The 17,294-nt window shown below is 35.3% G+C and overlaps 1 protein-coding gene across 1 annotated transcript in view; it reads left to right on the top strand.

Annotated features, from left to right (window-relative positions):
* Positions 1-17,294, top strand: part of IQCM (IQ motif containing M) — a 371,829-nt gene that overhangs the window by 155,290 nt on the left and 199,245 nt on the right. Inside the window, exons 10-11 of the mRNA XM_060098179.1 lie at positions 2,576-2,720; positions 9,470-9,604. Of these exons, the coding sequence (XP_059954162.1) occupies positions 2,576-2,720; positions 9,470-9,604 (280 nt within the window). The remainder of the gene's footprint in view (positions 1-2,575; positions 2,721-9,469; positions 9,605-17,294) is intronic.

Genomic DNA, 17,294 nt, shown 5'->3' with positions numbered 1-17,294 from the left:
ATATTTCTGTACAGAAGGCTGGCAGAGAGGCATGCTATCATAAGAACCACACAGATGGACCATTGCCATTTTCTCTGACCCAACTTCTTAACCATGAAAACCTCCTAGGTAGCCTTCTGAATGCCTCAGATCTGAGAAGGGTTTCTTCACAAGACAGGTTGTGTCACAAAAGAGGATTTATTAAATTCAGAGGAAAAACACTCATATTGGGTTTGGTGACTGACCAACTGCCCCTGCTCTCTTAGCAAATGTCATCATTCAACTAAGCAGCACTCCAAGCAGGGACCTTTTGCCTCATGTTCTAAGAATACAATTAAAACAATGCTTGATTCTTAATTATTAGCAAAAGAAACCTGCTGGCAGATTTAAGCAGAAAGGTATTGACTAGAATATTGGGCAGAGGTCTGAAGAATTAAGCTCACGAACATGAAGGAATGATGAAGGCTAGCCTAGATAGCTCCTTGGACTCCAATCAAATCCTGTACAGAGTCTGTTGCAAATGCTGAATCCTGTTCTGCTTCCACCAATGCTACCCTTAGAAAATGGATATTGCTGCCACGGTTACTCTACCACACAAATAGACTTCTCACTGTTTGTTTCACTTTTAAAAGCATTATTAGTTTCGAGTCAAAACCTGAGTCTGGTGTAGATAATGGAGGAAGTTTTGTCACATGTCTGCATCCCAGCAACAGAGGAGGCTTGGATCATGAGCAACTGATTTGTGGCTTCAAATTGTAGGGAGTGAGTTATGCCTTCTGCTAAGATTCACATGATGGGGAGTGCTCCAAAAGTGTGACTTACTTCACTCTGTATGACAGACTCTAGGTCCATCCACCTCACTACCAAATGTAAAATAGATAGCTAGTGGGAAGCAGCCACATAGCACAGGGAGATCAGCTCTGTACTTTGTGACCACCTAGCGGGGTGGGATAGTGAGGGTGGGAGGGAGGGAGATGCAAGGGGGAAGAGATATGGAGATATATGTATATGTATAACTGTTTCACTTTGTTATACAGCAGAAACTAAGACACCATTGTAAAGCAATTATACTCCAATAAAGATGTTTAAAAAAAATTAGAAACCATAAAAAAAAGTGTGACCAATCCATTATTTAAAACAAAACAAAACGACAAGAGCCTATTGAACAAAAGGTAGATTAAAAATACACACTGGAAAATGTTATTAAATGTTGAAAGACATTAGCAAACATTCAGAATCTGCCTGATTCTGATGGAATTCAGATGGAAGGAGAAAAGGAAAGTAGTGAAATTATGCTAATTTATTTTTTTATTTAGGTAAATCAAGAAATATTATTTCATTGATAGTTTTGATAAAAAATATAGGCTTAAACATAGTGTTTTAAAAAGGTGAAGAAAAATAAAATAATAAAAACAACCTTCCAAGAATCACACAAAACAGAAAATAAATAAGAGCAAGAACAATCATAAGTGTAATAGTAACTATACTAGGAAAGAAACCAAAACAAAAATTTATAGAATGGGTGAAAAATATGAAATTAAAGTAAATTAAGAGGAATACTTATATAATTAAAACTGTGGGCCCTGAAGTGTCCCTATTTTGAATTCAGAACCAATTCTGCAATTTACTAACTATAGGACTGTGGGAAAGTTATTTAAATATTTTATGCTTTAGTGTTTTTACTTGTATAAAGGTATGCAAAGCACATCAAAGGAAAGTGGACTCAGAAGAAATTTCATGAAGTTCAGTACATTTGTAAAAAATTAATGAAAATAGGTTAATTAAGTCTTTAATTCAAGAAGCCAAGAAGGAGAAAATAAACCTTAAAAAAAGGAGTTAATAAAGATAAGTAGAGAAATTAATGAGCTAGAAAATGAAAAATGTAAAAATATTTGAATTGGTAAATAAAATGGAACTGGCTGTTTACAAAACAAAAAAAAACCCTGAAATAGATGAATTTTTATACTTTAATTTAAAAAAGCTTATTATAGTAGAATGTATAAAATGAACATACAGAAAAATATAGTCACAGATTAAAGGTAAACTGACAGAACAACATTTGCACATATGCTGAAAAGGGTTACTTTCTTTAATATTGAGGGTTTTTTTAGAAATCATAAGTAAAACCTGAAAATATCCAGTGAAAAATAGGTACAATACATAAATATATAATTTTCAAAAGAAAAAAAATACAAGGATTTGAGCACTCAGAGTGGATAGCTTAAGTATGAATCATCCATTACAGAGTAATGCCTTAATAAAACTTTTATTTTTTTTCTGGCTAAGTAGGCTACATATTATAAAAATCTGTACACCAACCTAGGAAGCTTCTATCACCCATCACCAAAACCTCTTTTTTACGGAAAGTATGAGTATGTGATAACAGAGCAACTCAAAATGATGTTCTCTGAACTTTAGGGAGATTAACCCACTCTATAATGCAGGTATTTAACCAAACTTATTTAAAAACATAAATAAAATACATCATAATCTGAGAAACTGGGTGAGACAGATGAAATGAATAGGGCAAAATCAGATTAAATATAAATAGCAGAAATATATAAAGAGTTCAACTGTCTATATTGCTGTTTTATAGGCTTTGTATCATGGACCAGATTTGAGAACAGTTATAAACATGTATTGCAGACTAATCCATCGTGTTAAATATCGACTTGGTCTTTGGAGGACGAGACAAATTATAAACCTTACAGAGCTAGAGGAATGGATGGACAGAAAAAAATGTAGGTGATGCTGTCATTTCTGATTTGATTTTAGGTTTGTAATTATTTTAACCATTAATTTACATATAATTTACATATAATTACCCACAATTAACACAAGTAGGCGATATTTTTATTGCTGCAAGCTATTTACTTTTTAAGGTGATATATTGTATATGTGGATTAATTTATTAGGATCTCATTCTGGCTAAACAAAAAGGAAATTTAAAGGAAAGATAGCTAAAGAATGAGATTTCAGAAAGAACATGAACTAGAGCTGCTCCAGAGATCTAAGGAGCAAAAAATAAGGGGCAATCTCTGTTTGCCTCTGGGGGATAGAAAAGCTGCTATCACTTTATGACTTTTTATTCTTGAGCTTAAATTCAAATTCTAGGTTGGTTTAGCTTGAGTTATGTGTCCAACACTTTGCCTTGGTAGGGCAAAGAAATCTGTTTGGGAGTTGCATAGAAACTATATTCATTGGGGGGAGGGAATAGCTCCCCAAAGGAAAACTACATATTTATAACAGAAGAACAGTTAAAGGACACTGAGCAGACTAAACAACAGATATCCATTACATGTTGCTTATTAGTGTTGAAATTCTATGTGAAGAACGGGCTTTCCAATTTCTGTCTTAACTTTCAGAGATCCTGATTTTTATTATATTTAATGAATTTATTATTGCTTGATTAGAATTGATATTACAGGCTGTTTCTTGATTTAAAAATAAATAAATGAGGACTTCTGGTTTCTGCTTCTGTATGTAAGGAGCTTGGAAGTCAACACTCTATCTTAGCAACAAGTAAAAAAGCTGAAGAGACTAAAAAATCAACAACTCTTCTTGGATTCGTAAAAGAGGGGAGACACGGCAAACTTCTGCCCCTAAGATTGGAGAAACAGGCATACAAAGTCACAGCTTACCAGAGCAGAGACTCATGAGCAGAATCTGATGTGGGAATCAGTGCTGGGGTAAGAAAAATGAACTGTAATTGACAAATGGCAGGAGCACAATTCTGAGAGTTAAAAATTCCAGAGGATCCAGTCATAAAGGGGCCTCCACAATACTGCAATATGTACCCCCAGGAGCTCAATCAGATTCCCACAGTAAATATGAGAAAATGAACCATTTTGAAATATGCCAGATCACTCCATTCTTCTTAACAAGGCCTGCCTTCAGGGGAAACTAATTAACCAGAGCCTAACCTGCTGGGTATTATCAGAGCCTAATTAAACCTGTGGAAGGGAAATACCCAACTCCAGTCCACTCTGACCATCCTGTCCCACCTAAGGGGGAAGAAAAAAAACTGGGAAACATTCATGAAGTTCACAGTCTAGAGACATAGGCTCCATAAGAGACTGAGACCTAATCATTAGAACACTTCCTCTCCCCCAGCACCTTATCACCACATTACTAAAGACCTTTTTACAGCAGTTTCTTTTACCCAATATGTCATGACTAGCTACATGTATACTACAAGGTATACAAAAATGCAAAAAATACAATTTGTAAAGACAAAGCAAACATCAGATCCAGACGTGGCAGGGATGTTGGAATTATCAGACTGAGAATTTAAAACAACTATGATTAAATATGCTAATTATGCATAAAATAGACAGCATGCAAGAACAGATGGGCAAGGTAGGCAGAGAGATAGAAATCCCAAGAAAGAACCCCAAAGAAATGATAAAAATAAAAAATACTGTAACAGAAATGAAGAATGCCTCTGATGGGCTTCTTGGAAAGGTGACTGAGGAAAGATTCTCTGAGCTAGAAATTATATCTATAGAAGCCTTGAACACTGAAAAGCAAAGAGAACAAAGACTGAAATAAAAAACAGAACAAAGTATCTAGGGACTGTGGGGCAACTACAAAAGCAGTAACATATGGGAATACCAGAGGGAGAAGAAAGAAACAGAAGAAATATCTATAACAATAATAACTGAGAATTTCCCCAAATTAATGTCAGACACCAAACCACAGATCCATGAAGCCCAGAGAACACCAAGCGGAATAAATTCCAAAAAACTACACCTAGGCATATGATCTTCAAACTATAGAAAATTAAAGATAAAGAAAAAAATTCTGAAAGAAGCCAGATGGGGAAGACACCTGGCCTCTGGAGAAAAAAAAAAAAAAAGAATTACATTTGACTTATCCAAAACCATGCAAGTAAGAAGAATGGCATGAAATAGTAAAGTGTTGAGAGAAATAAAACACCAACCCAGAATTCTGTACCCTTAAAAATTATACTTAAAAAAAAAAAGAAGGACTTTCTCAGACAAACAAAAATTGAGGGAATTTGTTGCCAGTATATCTGCCTTGCAAAAAGTGTTAAAATAAATTTCTTAGAGAGAAGGGAAATAATATAGGTCAGAAACTCAGACTACAAAAAGTAAAGAAGAGCACTGAAGAAGAAATAAGAAGGTAAAATAAAACATTTATTTTTCTTATTCCTAAGTGATCTTACAGATAACATGTTCAGAATAATACTAACAATATACTCAATTACAATATATATATATATAGCTTAGGTATAATTATATATGCTGATATATGTATGTGTATGTATAAGTGAGGTGAATGACAACAATTATACAAGGGATGGGAGGGAGGAATTAGGATTATTTTGTTATTGTAAGGTATTTGCACTACCCATGAAGTAGGATAGTGTTATTTGAAAGTGGATTTAGATTAGCTATAAATGTATATTGTGAACTCCAGGGCAACCATTAAAAAAAAGTATAATAGATATGCTTTGAAATGAGAGAAAATAGAAACATATAAAATCCTCAATTAAAACTAAAAAAGGCAGAGAAAAGTAGAAGAGAAAAATAAGAACAAAGAAAAGGGCAACAAATAGAAAACCTATTGGATATAGTAGATATGAATCCAACTGTGTCAGTAATCACTTTGAACATTAAGTGATCTAAATGCACCAATTAAAAGAAAGACATTGTCAGAGTGGATCAAAAAACACAACCCAATGGTATGCTGTCTACAAGAAACCCACTTTAAAGACATATATACATTAAAAGTAAATGGATGGAGAAAAATGTACCATGTTAACAATAATCAAGATAAAGCAGGAGTAGCTATATTAATTTCAGACAGAGCAGGTTGCAAATTAAGGGAAGTTATCAAAGGTGAAGAAGAGCATTACATAATGGTAAAGGGGTCAATTCTCCAAGAAGACATTAACAATTGTAATTGTGTATCTGCCTAACAACATAGCATCAAACTATGTGAGGCAAAAACTGATTGAACTACAAGGAGAAATAGATGAATCCACTAACATAGTTGGGCAAAATCCAACACCCATTCATAATAAAAACTCTCAGTAAACAGGAAATAGAGAGGAACTTTCTCAACTTGATAAAGACTATCTACAAAAAAAAAAACTACAGCTAACATCATACCTAATGTGAGTAACTCAGAGTTTTCCTACTAAGATCAGGTACATGGCAAGGATATCCTCTCTCACCACTCTCTCTCACCACTTCTTTTCAACATCATACTGGAAGTTCTTGCTGATGCAATAAAACAAGAAAAGGAAATAAAGGCGTACAGATTGGGAAGAAAGAAAACTATCTTTGTTTGCAGATCATATGATTGTTTGTGTAGCAAATCTGAAAGAATTGACAAAAAACCCTCTGGAACTAGCAAGCCATTTATATCAAGGTTGCAGGATACAAGGTTAATATACAAAAGTTAATTGCTTTCCTAGATACCAACAATGAACAAGCAGACTTTGAAATTAAAAACACACTACCATTTACATTAGTACCCTCCAAAAATGAAATACTTAGGTTTAAAGATAACAAAATATGTATAAGATATTTATGAGGAAAACTACAAGACTCCAATGGACAAAATCAAAGAACTAAATAAAAGGATAGATATTCCATGTTAACGGATAGGTAGTCTCAATATTGTAAAGATGTCAGTTCTTCCTAACTTGATCTATAGATGTAATTCAATCACATTCAAAATCTCAGCAAGTTATTTTGTGGACACCACCAAAATGATTCTAAAGTTTATATGGAGAGGCAAAAGACCAGAATAGCCAACACAATATTGAAGAAGAACAAAATTGGAGGACTGATGCTATCTGACTTCAAGATTTATGATAAGGCTACAAGTTCAAGTGTGATATTGGTGAAAGAATAGACAAATAGATCAGTGGAACAGAATAGAGAGCCCAGAAACAGACCCCTATAAATATAATCAACTGGTCTTTGACAAAAGAACAAAAGCAATATAATAGGGCAAAGATACTTTTCAACAAATGGTGCTGGACTAACTGGGCATCCATGTGTAAAAAAATAAATCTAAACACAGACTTTACACACTTCACAAAATTAACTCAAAATGGATCATAGACCTAAGTGTAAAATGCAAAACTGTGAAACTCCTAGGAGGTAACATAGGAGAAAACCTAGATGATCTTGGATATGGTGACTTTTTAGATACAACACCAAAGACATGACTCATTAAAAAAATAATTGATAAACTAGACTACATTAAAATGAAGAACTGGGCCTCCCTGGTGGCGCAGTGGTTGAGAGTCCGCCTGCCGATGCAGGGGATACGGGTTCGTGCCCCGGTCTGGGAGGATCCCATATGCCGCGGAGCGGCTGGGCCCGTGAGCCATGGCCGCTGGGCCTGCACGTCCGGAGCCTGTGCTCCGCAACGGGAGAGGCCACAACAGTGAGAGGCCCACATAACGCAAAAAAGAAAAAAAAAAAAAAAAAAAAGAAGAACTTTTGCTCTGTGAAAGACAGTATCAAGAGAATGGGAAGATGAGCCACATACTGAAAGAAAATATTTGCAAAAGACATATCTAATAAAGGACTGTTATCCAAAATATACAAGGAACTCTTAAAAGTCAACAATAAGAAAGCAAACAAATTGATTAAAATATGGATCAAAGATCTCAACAGAGACCTCAGCACAGATAGCAAATAAGCATATGGAATGATGTTCCACATCATTTGTCATCAGGGAAGTGCAAATTAAAACAACAAAGAGATACCACTACACACCTATTAAAATAGCCAAATTCCAGAACACTGACAACACCAAACGCTGGCAAGGATGTGGAGCAGCAGGCACTGTTATTCATTGTTGGTGGGAAAGCAAAATGATACAGCCATTTTGAAAGACAGTTTGGTGTTTTTTTACAAAATTAAACATACCCTTACCATACAATCCAGCAATCATTCTCCTTGGTGTTTAGCCACAGGGGATTTAGGTCCACACAAACCCTACACATGGATATCTATAGCAGCATTTTCATAATTGCCAAAGCATGGAAGCAACCTTCCAAGCTTTTCCCTCCATTAGTAGGTGAATGGATAAATAAACTGGTGCACCCAGACAGTGAATATCATTTCGTTATAAGAAGAAATGTGCTGTTAAGCCATGAAAAGAAATGGAGGAACCTTAAGTGCATATTACTAAGTGAAAGAAGCCAATCTGAAAAGGCTCCTTGATCACCTGGCACGTCTGGCTTGCTGCACAGGTGGGCAGAGTGGAGTCCTGCAGCCAGAGGGACCCCTTAGGCAATGAAATGCAGATGGTGGCAATTTAAATCAGCATGCACAGACATGTAAGGGACAAGGCAATATGAATGGAAACACCAACAGCAACTGCTCTAGTTTGCTTGTTAGAATAGAGAGAAAAATTCATAGAGATACTAAATAGACATTTATGTTTATTTTCTGCTGTGTTTCAGAATCTGGAATAGCTACTCATATTCAGGCAATCACTAAATGTTTCTTGAACTTGTTGATGTCTTATGACTGTCCATATCAGCTGAATGAGTGGATGAGTGAATGGATAGAAAGTTGAAGTCTATATGGTTGATTGTCGGGATGATACATTAACTTCTGTTAGAAACCACTCTGGTGCGCTTTGTCATTGGGAGCCCCTATTTCAGAGCTAAACCTGTGCTGAGGACAGACCCTGTCAACTTGTAAATGCTGATTAACAATCAGCTTTATGGGACTAATCCATATACTTTAGAATGGAGACTCAATTTCACCTTTTTGAAAAACAATAAAACGGAGAACTACACTTACAAAACACATGCATCAGTTCTCTTGGTCATTATCTAAACCCTGTCTAATGCCAACTTTGGGAAATAGGTGAGGGTTGGCCCGACTGAATGATTTTCTGGGGAAGTCTTGAGCCAGGAGTGACAAAAGACATTAAAAAGTAGGAAGTAGGAATGCATGAAGTTACCAAAAAGTAGATATTTTAAGGGCAAAATCAGCAGTAGAATAAGCAGTCCAAAGTGGAATCACCAATTCAAGTAAATAGTTAGAATGTGGGTAGAAGTCAAAAAGAGATGAAAAAATTAGGGAAACTAATCAAAACTAATAAAAAATGAATGCTGAAATGGGTCAACAGAAATCAGGCCCCCAGAAGCCCTGAGCTATAACTTACAATGTGGTTTGAACGTTGATATGTGTAGAGTCTATGGACAACTGTCATGTAAACCAGGCCAGAGGATGCCAGTGTTCTCTTTGGGGAAGCAAGACCAAATTTCCCTCCTTTGGAGTGGGGGAAGGAGAAGCATGCCCACTTCCTCTGCCTGCCCCAGGAGGCTGACATGGTCCTACTCCCCTCATGGAGGCTTATCACCAGACATCAAAATAAAACTGGAATGAAAGTGTCTTCAAATCCAGATCACACTTTCAGGTGGGGTGTATACTTGATATGTTATTTACAAAGAAAATATTTTATTTTATCTTTTTTTTCCTTGTAGTCTATGAAACAATGTTTGCTAAAAGAGAAGATTGGCAAGGATTAGAAAGAAGTAAGCTCCTTAAGTACTTCAATGACTGTGGTCATTTCCCAACGCACCAGCAAATTGATGAGGTTTGGGACCTGGTCCATAGAGGTATTTTCTCATTTCTTTTTTTGTTTTCTCCTTTCTTTCTTTCCTCCCTATTTTCCTCCTTTGTTCTTTCCTTCCTTCTCTTACTTTCATTAAACTTGTGTTATAAGTCCCTATTTTTCAAATTTTCAAAACCTGATTTTAATATATATGAAAGAAATTAAAAGAACAGGTTAAAAGAAGTTAATATGGTAAAATTATTTTTAGAGAGGTAGAAGAGATTCTTTAGCTTTTTAAGCTTTTAATGTATTTTTGATACAATATAAGTTATGTCAGGATAAATTTTAAACCACCATGTATTTTAAATACTGATGCTAAAATGATTTCTGCCGAATAGATTTGGTACCAAAGAACATAGTCAAGTTTAAATGTTTAAACATTATCAATTATTTCAATACAATAGATTTTCACAGTTAGAAAATCATTTCTTTTCTGAACAGTCAATAAGTGAAGGGATAATATTGTTTTTTGTATGGGAATATTTAGTAAGTTAAATGGAGCAACATTTCTCCATTCTCTGAAGATTAGTAATGGAGTGGAAATTGTCACCAAGGTATGGGAAATCTCAATGAATTTTCCTTAACTCCTTAAGATTCTTCTCAGCATTTCTTTCTGTGTCCACACTAATGCTATGGCTGGCTGCCATGTTTAAAGATGATGAATGATGTACCCGTAATTTAATTGAGAGGAAAATATAAACAAGCAAAACAAAATATTTCAGGATCTTTTTTTTAATAGAGGTGAAGGGCCCACATACCAGTAGGAAGGTATGATTAATGTCAGAGTGACAAGGTTGAAGCTTCATATAGGTTGAAGTTCTCTTCCTTTGTTAGTTCTTAGTGTAATTTTCTAATTCTTTACCTATGTATGGACTTTGCTTTGCCACTGCGGAATCCCTAGTACCTAGAAAAGTTTTCTAGACTCTTGGTAAATATTTATTCACAGTCTGGAGAAGCATCCAGATCATGTTGGATGTTTAAGCAAATTTTTCCTGATGACAAAAACATTAAATATTTATTATAGAAAATTTGGGAATATAGAAATATATAAAATTACTAACAAATAACAATTAACATTTGATGTTCATCATTCCCAGTTTCTTTCTGTGCATATAACATTTTTATGAAAATTGGAATTTTCTAAATATTTGAAAATCTACTTTTTTGCTTAACAATACTCATTAATTTCCAAGCCATAAGTATCTTTTACAACATTATTTATGACAGAGTAATAACCTATCATAAGGGTATTCTGTATTTACTGTTGTATATTTAAATTCTTACCATTTTTCTTTATAATAATAATAAAATTTTAAAAATTGAATGCAGCAAAATAAAATCAATTAGAGATTTCAGAAACTTATACTGGTTAGTGTTGGTAATTTAAAATATGTTTTTCTTAAAATTAACAGTTTCATAGTGATATTTTCCTTCACTGATTATTTTGGAGTATATCATAAAGGCTTAGGTTTAGAGCATGGCTTAGTATTAGCTTGCCTGGATTTAATTCCTGGCTTCAGCACTTATTAGCTGTATGTCTTTGGACAAGTTATTTATCTCTGCTATGCCTTACTTTATATATATGTAAAAGGAAGATAATACTGTCTAAGTCACTGGGCTGTTAGGAGATTAAAATGAAATAATTCATGTAAAACGTGGCCCATTATAAGTGCTCAATAAATGTTTGCTGTTATTATTCTTAAATAATTTTAAGTATACTTAGATAATTATGAAAATTAATTTTCATAATTTTTATTCTGAAAATGTCAAAATGTTGAACCTAATTGTTGAGTGACGTATTTCTATAGAGATTTTTGTATTGAATGTTATCCACTGGTATCCACCCATATCATCTCTTGCTTACCATAATGACCTGTGTGCTAGAGAAGATGATATGCTCATTTATGTTCATTTTACAAATGAGAGAACTGAGACTTAGAGACCTTTTTAAGCTCATTAGGAGAGCAGAAACTATCCCTGGTCTCTTCAAGTCAAGTTCAATGCTCTTTCCATTTTACTATGTGGAGTAAAATTTAAAAGTTCAGTGTTACAAAAGCATAATTAGATAGATGGTTAAAATATTTTTGACAACAAGTACTGCCTTTTATTGATCTTTCACAGACTAGATAATGCCTTTCAATATAGTAGGTTTTCTGAAAATGATTTACTCTATTAAATTTCTTATTAAAACTAGAATTTTCAAAAGAACAGTTAGTGTAAAACATGCTGTTTTTATTATAATGCTTAAAACTGGGAAGCTTTCCTTTATAGAAAGAAGCCACTCTAACATAATTTAAAATATATGTCCAATTATGCTGCTACATCCAGTTCAAAAATTCTAGTGGTTTGTAAAAACCGCTTTAATTTAAAATAATGGAAAGAAAACAGAAAATTTATGGGAAATGGAGCTAAATTAATGTTTTCTGCTTGCTTCTGCTAAGAGAATCTGATTTTATGCATTTTGGATTGTCAATCATCTTCATTCATACTGACTTATTTGATTGTGGATAATAGCTCCAGATGTGCAACCTACACATTTTTTCATCTAGTAGAATATTTCACCTAACCCATATGTACTTAATTAAACTGATTAACTTTGTCAGTGTATGATACCAAGTAGGTCAAAGTTCCAAAACTGTCTGTATGTGTTCAGGTATTTTTAGCTTTATTTTTCCCATATTTTTTCTTATCACTATGGTAACAAAAAATTGTGACTGAGGATGTGATTTTTGTCTGAAAATCTTCCTTTGGGATAATGAATCCCCTTCAGACTGCATGTAGAGGCTGATCTTAAAAGCTGAAGTCTATGCAAACATGAGAACATTTACTTGATATTCATTTACATCTCAACAAATGAAATTAATAACAATAGGATGGCATATCTCAAAGGAAAGAAAATCATAATTTGGTTTTATATTATCTATTCTCATATCTAACTATTTTTAAAAGTTTGAACTTTAAAGGTTTTCCAGTGTCCTCTCAACACATAAATAGATCTTTTAGTTTGTTTTCTGCAACTGAAATGAACTCAACAATGAAGACAAGTCCACTTTCACTGTGGAGCACTAGACAAAAATGTTAAAACCTGAAATACCCTCTGCATCTGAAGAAAGAATGGTCTGAGATGGGATATGAATTATTTAAGCCTCCCTGACTAGTTGGTGGCAAACTGTAACTGTATCCTGGGCCTCCTGCTCCTCAGGGCACCGCTTTACCCACCACAAGCAGACAACACTGGATTTTCTGTTACTATCTCAAGATATGGCTTTATGTTATTAAATGGGGAGCATATAATGAATTTTCCCTAAAATTGTTTTCATATGAACAAGCTCTCTAATAATAAGATTTTGATTAAGCATAGAAGGGATTAAAGAGGATTTAAAAAGGTAATATTCTAGGGCATAAGAAATTCTAATGATAAAAGAATGCAAGGAGATTGGTTCAAGATGGCAGAGTAGAAGGACATGCTCTCACTCCCTCTTTCGAAAACACTGGAATCACAACTAAATGCTGAACAATCATTGACAGGAAAACACTGGAACTCACCAAAACAGATAGCCCACATGCAAAGACAAAAGAGAAGCCGCAATGAGAAGGTAGGAGGGGTGCTATCACAATAAAATCAAATCCCATACCTGCTGGGTGGTTAACTCACAAACTGGAGAACACTTATACCACAGAAGCCCACCCACTGGAGTGAAGGTTCTGAGCCACACGTCAGGCTTCCCAACCTGGGGGTCTGGCAACGGGAGGAAGAATTCCTAGAGAATCAGACTTTGAAGGCTAGCGGGATTTGATTGCAGGACTTTGGCAGGACTGGGGGAAACAGAAACTCTGCTCTTGGAGGGCACACACAAATTAGTGTGTGCATCAGGACCCAGGGGAAGGAGCAGTGACCCCATAGGAGACTGAACCAGACCTACCTGCTAGTGTTGGAGGGTCTCCTGCAGAGGCGGGAGGCAGCTGTGGCTCACCAAGGGACAAGGACACTGACAACAGGAGTTCTGGGAAGTAGTCCTTGGCGTGAGCCCTCCCAAAGTCTGCCATTAGCCCCACCAAACAGCCCGGGCTCCAGTGTTGGGTCGCCTCAGGCCAAACAACCAACAAGGAGGGAACTCAGCCCCACCCATCAACAGACAAGTGGATTAAAGTTTTACCAAGCTCTGCCCACCAGAGCAACACCCAGCTCTACCCACCACCAGTCCCTCCCATCAGGAAACTTCCACAAGCCTCTTAGATAGCCTCACCCACCAGAGGGCAGATAGCAGAAGCAAGAAGAACTATAATCCTGCAGCCTGTGGAACAGAAACCACATTCACAGAAAGACAGACAAGATGAAACGGCAGAGGGCTATGTACCAGATGAATGAACAACATAAAACCCCAGAGAAACAGCTAAATGAAGTGGAGATAGGCAACCTTCCAGAAAAAGAATTCAGAATAATGGTAGTGAAGATGATCCAGGACCTTGGAAAAAGAATGGAGGCAAAGATCGAGAAGATGAAAGAAATGTTCAACAAAGATCTAGAAGAATTAAAGAACAGACAAACAGAGGTGAACAATAAAATAACTGAAATGAAAAATACACTAGAAGGAATCAATAGCAGAATAACTGAGGCAAAAGAATGGATAAGTGACCTGGAAGACAGAATGGTGGAATGCACTGCTGTGGAATGGAATAAAGAAAAAAAAATGAAAAGAAATGAAGACAGCCTAAGAGACCTCTGGGACAACATTAAACGCAACAACATTCACATTATAGGGGTCCCAGAAGGAGAAGAGAGAGAGAAAGGAGCCAAGAAAATATTTGAAGAGATTATGGTCGAAACTTCCCTAACATGGGAAAGGAAATACCCACCCATGTCCAGGAAGCACAGAGAGTCCCATATAGGATAAACCCAAGGAGAAACATGTCAAGACACATAGAAATCAAATTAGCAAAAATTAAAGACAAAGAAAAATTATTGAAAGCAGAAAGGGAAAAATGACAAATAACATACATGGGAACTGCCATAAGGTTAACAGCTGATTTCTCAGCAGAAACTCTATAAGCCAGAAGGGAGTGGCATGATATACTTAAAGTGATGAAAGGGAAGAACCTACAATCAAGATTACTCTACCTGGCAAGGATCTCATTCAGATTCGATGGAGAAATCAAAAGCTTTACAGACAAGCAAAAGCTAAGAATTCAGCACCACCAAACCAGCTCTACAACAAATGCTAAAGGAACTTCTCTAAGTGGGAAACACAAGAGAAGAAAAGGACCTACAAAAACAAACCCAAAACAATCAAGAAAATGGTAAATGGAACATACATATCGATAATTACCTTAAAAGTGAGTGGATTAAATGCTCCAACCAAAAGACACAGGCTTGCTGAATGGATACAAAAACAAAACCCATATATATGTTGTCTACAAGAGAAACACTTCAGACCTAGGGACACATACAGACTGAAAGTGAGGGAATGGAAAAAGATATTCCATACAAATGGAAATCAAAAGAAACCTGGAGTAGCAATCCTCATATCAGATAAAATAGACTTTAAAATAAAGAACATTAAAAGAGACAAGGGAGGACACTACATAATGATCAAGGGATCAATCCAAGAAGATATAACAATTATAAATATATATGCACCCAACATAGGAGCACCTCAATACATTAGCACCTGCTAACAACTCTAAAAGAGGAAATTGATAGTAGCACAGTAATAGTGGTGGACTTTAACACCTCACTACACCAATGGACAGACCATCCAAACAGAAAATTAATAAGGAAACAGAAGCTTTAAATGACACAATAGACCAGATACATTTAATTGAAATTTATAGGACATTCCATCCTAAAACAGCAGATTACACTTTCTTCTCAAGTGTGCATGGAACATTCTCCAGGATAGATCACATCTTGGGTCACAAATCAAGCCTCAGTAAATTTAAGAAAATTGAAATCATATCAAGCATCTTTTCTGACCACAATGCTATGAGATTAGAAATCAATTACAGGGAAAAAAACCAAAAAACACAAACACATGGAGGCTAAACAATACGTTACTAAATAACCAAGAGATCACTGAAGAAATCAAAAAGGAAATCAAAAAATACCTAGAGACAAATGACAATGAAAACACGACAATCCAAAAGCTATGGCATGCAGCAAAAGCAGTTCTAAGCGGGAAGTTTATAGCAATACAAGCCTACATCAAGAAACAAGAAAAATCTCAAACAATCTAAAGTTACACCTGAAGGTAGTAGAGATAGAAGAACAAACAAAACCCAAAGTTAGCAGAAGGAAAGAAATCTTAAAGATCAGAGCAGAAATAAATGAAATAGAAACAAGGAAAACAATAGCAAAGATCAGTAAAACTAAAAGCTGGTTCTTTGGGAAGATAAACAAAATTGATAAACCATTAGCCAGATTCATCAAGAAAAAGAGGGAGAGGACTCAAATCAATAAAATTAGAAATGAAAAAGGAGAAGTTACAACAGATACCACAGAAATACAAAGCATCCTAAGAAACTAGTACAAGCAACTCTATGCCAATAAAATGGACAACCTGGAAGAAATGGACAAATTCTTAGGAAGATATAACCTTCCAAGACTGAACCAGGAAGAAACAGAAAATATGAACAGACCAATCACAAGTAAGGAAATTGAAACTGTGATTAAAAATCTCCCAACAAACAAAAGTCCAGGACCAGATGGCTTCACAGGTGAATTCTATCAGACATTTAGAGAAGAGCTAACACCCATCCTTCTCAAACTCTTCGAAAAAATTTCAGAGGAAGGAACACTCCCAAACTCATTCTACAAGGCCACCATCACCCTGCTACCCAAAGCAGACAAAGATACTATAAAAAAGACAACTACAGACCAATATCACTGATGAATATAGATGCAGAAATCCTCAACAAAATACTAGCATACAGAATCCAACAGCACATTAAAAGGATCATACACCATGATCAAGTGGGATTTATCCCAGTGATCCAAGGATTCTTCAATATACTCAAACCAATCAGTGTGATACACCATATTAAGAAATTGAAGAATAAAAACCATATGATCATCTCAATAGATGCAGAAAAAGCTTTTGACAAAATTCAACACCCAATTATGATAAAAAACTCTCCAGAAAGTGTGCATAGAGGGAACCTACTTCAACATAATAAAGGCCATATACGACAAACCCACAGCAAACATCATTCTCAATGGTGAAAAACTGAAAGCATCTCCTCTAAGATCAGGAACAAGACAAGGATGTCCACTCTCACCACTCTTATTCAACATAGTTTTGGAAGTCCTAGCCACAGAAATCAGAGAAGAAAAAGAAATAAAAGGAATACAAGTAGTAAAAGAAGAAGTAAAATTGTCAGTGTTTGCAGATGACATGATACTATACATAGAGAATCCTAAAGATGCCACCAGAAAACTACTAGAGCTAATCAATGAATTTGCTAATGTTGTGGGATACAAAATTAATGAACAGAAATCTCTTGCATTCCTATACACTAATGATGAAAAAACTGAAAGAGAAATTAAGGAAACACTCCCATTTACCATTGCATCAAAAAGAATAAAATACCTAGGAATAAACCTACCTAAGGAGACAAAAGACCTGTATACAGAAAACTATAAGACACTGATGAAAGATATTAAAGATGATACCAACAGAATGAACGATATACCATAT

The sequence above is a fragment of the Mesoplodon densirostris genome, chromosome 1 (genome assembly GCF_025265405.1).
Source record: "Mesoplodon densirostris isolate mMesDen1 chromosome 1, mMesDen1 primary haplotype, whole genome shotgun sequence".
Classification (NCBI taxonomy): domain Eukaryota; kingdom Metazoa; phylum Chordata; class Mammalia; order Artiodactyla; family Ziphiidae; genus Mesoplodon; species Mesoplodon densirostris.
The sequence above is the reverse complement of the archived record's forward strand: the minus strand, read 5'-3'. Positions and strand labels throughout refer to the sequence as shown.